Below are 2,419 nucleotides of genomic sequence, written 5' to 3' on the forward strand. Positions count from 1 at the left end.
GCGCAATCATTAGACGACCGATCGTCATTTCCAAAAGGCAAATATTCCCCATCAAGAGTCAGAATGGGCGAATAACATTTGCAACACATCCTCACAGTACAACTTTTTATTAGCCATTTGGTGATTTTCTCTCACAAATATCACAATTTACTCGCACGCTATGAACTGAACTGCTTCCGAACTGAACTGCTTCCGCATCAATGACACGATAGCTCACTTGCTCTGCTATTTCCTCGAACACTTTGAATAGGAACATGACGTCATTTTGGTCTAGAATCGAAAGTACTACAATTCTGCCATCTAGTGGTAGGGAATACAAATGAGATGTCACACCATATTAGGAACTACAGTCTATTTTATTAAGTATGACGTCTTGTCGCAATTTTGCTACTTTGGCGCTTAGAGGGTTAACAAATAGGCTAAGTTTAAGCAACTGGCCCCAGGACGTTAGAATACAAATGTGCGCATCTACCACACAGGGCTGTGTTTCCAAAAGCATTGTAAGCCTAAGTTGATTGTAGCTCCATTGGTTTCAATGGGTCTACGATTTACTTAAACTTACTATGCTTTTGGGAAATGCAGCCCAGGACATTGGTTAATTCATTGCTCAACATGACAGTAGATTTTTGTCATTGTTTTAGTCATCAAAAATTTTTTTTTTTAATTTAGTTTTCATCAGTTAAAAAATGTTGACGACGAAAAATTATGAAAAAATTTTTTTTGACTGCTGTCAAGACATTTACAGAAGTTCTTATTGAGAATTAACAGAGGTAGGCGATAGATGTTAATTTTTTATTGAATGTTTCACTTGAAGTTACCAGAATTGTGATTAGTGGTACCTTTATTTGGTTTCTTGACACTTTATGCTTTAGCCTTAATTGTTATCTGACTGCTGAAACTGTGTTATTATAAATTATATTTGTTATGGCAAGACAAAATATGATGAACATAGGCTTCTTAAGGACTTCATACAATGACTCATATTTTATTGTTTTCTGGAGTTATAATAATGATTTATTTAAAAAAAAAAATAATAAAAGGCAATAATAAATCTTAAAAAAAACTTAAGGCAGTGTGAGTTAAAAGTCTATCAAAAAAAAAAAATGATATTATAATATTTTGCAGATCACACCATAATGCCACACTATTGAATCCGGGTCCTCCAGCGCTTTACCGTCTGAACACAGAAAGAAAACGGATTGATGAAACTGAGACAAAGGTTAATCGATGGACATATGGACAGAAAAAAAGAAATAAACAAAACAAAGTTATTCTGATGGTGGGAGAAACTGGCGCTGGGAAAACCACCATGATCAACACCCTGATCAACTACCTACTGGGAGTGAAGTTCGAGGATGAAGAGTTTTATCAGATCACAGAAGAAACTGAAGAGGAAGAAGTAGAAAAGAAAGAAGAAATAGAAGAAGAAGAAAACGAAGATGAAGATGAAGGAAAAGAAGTTGAAGATGTAGATAATTCACTATCCCAGACATCTGTAGTCACTGTTTATGAGGTGTTTGTTGAAGAAAACCCAACATCTCTGACCATCATCGACACTCCTGGATACGGACACACTGAAGGACTCGAGAAAGACAGAGAGATTTCTGAGTATCTGATCAGATTATTTTCAGATGAGGATGGGATTCAGTATATTGATGCGGTGTGTTTTGTGATGAAGGCGACACAGAATCGTCTCTCTAGAAAAGAGCATTACATAGTTCACTCAGTTCTGTCTCTGTTTGGTAGAGATATAGAGAACAACATAGTGTTTCTACTCACACATTCAGATGGAGGCCCTCCAACAAATGCCCTCAATGCCATTAAGAAAGCAGAAATACCCTGCAGAAGAGATGGGAAAAGAAAGCCTATTCACTTCTTATTCAACAACCGACAGAAAGAGATAAGAGACAAACAGTATGAACATAACTACAGATCATCATGGGAAATGGGAGCGAGAAGCATGAATGAGTTCTTCACATTCCTTGAAGAAAAGAACAGAAAAAGTGTTTGGATGACATTAGATGTTATGAAAGAGCGAATACAACTTGAGGCCTGTGTCTCGCATCTGAAGGATAGAATCTGTGAGAATGAGTTAAAAAATAATGAACTTACTCAGATTCAGGAAGCCCTTGCACAGAACAGAGACAAGATTCAGAAATTTCAAAGCTTTCAATTTACAGTCAAAAGAAGTTTCAAAGAAAAAGTTCCCATTGAAAATGAATGGGGGTGGAACAGAAATGCAACCTGCTGCAACGTCTGTCAGGAAAATTGTCATGAATGGAACTGCTGGTGGGTGAAAAATCTCTCATGGTGTGAAGTCATGAAATCGAACCACTGCACTGTGTGTACAGGAAAGTGTCATTACAGCAAACATGTTAGAGAGAACAAAAAATATGTGATCAGGACAAAGGAAATGAAA

At 36.7% G+C, this 2,419-nt stretch overlaps 1 protein-coding gene across 1 annotated transcript; it reads left to right on the forward strand.

Moving 5' to 3' along the window:
• Positions 1-1,166: 1,166 nt before the first annotated feature.
• On the forward strand, positions 1,167-2,081 carry LOC107726283 (uncharacterized; the record flags this gene model as incomplete). Its single annotated transcript, XM_016535819.1, has 2 exons — positions 1,167-1,386; positions 1,462-2,081. Coding segments are annotated over 2 exons (840 nt in total), but the record flags the coding sequence as incomplete, so codon positions are not given.
• Positions 2,082-2,419: the final 338 nt, after the last annotated feature.

The sequence above is a fragment of the Sinocyclocheilus rhinocerous genome, unplaced genomic scaffold (assembly GCF_001515625.1).
Source record: "Sinocyclocheilus rhinocerous isolate Xijiao unplaced genomic scaffold, SAMN03320098_v1.1 scaffold3899, whole genome shotgun sequence".
NCBI lineage: Eukaryota > Metazoa > Chordata > Actinopteri > Cypriniformes > Cyprinidae > Sinocyclocheilus > Sinocyclocheilus rhinocerous.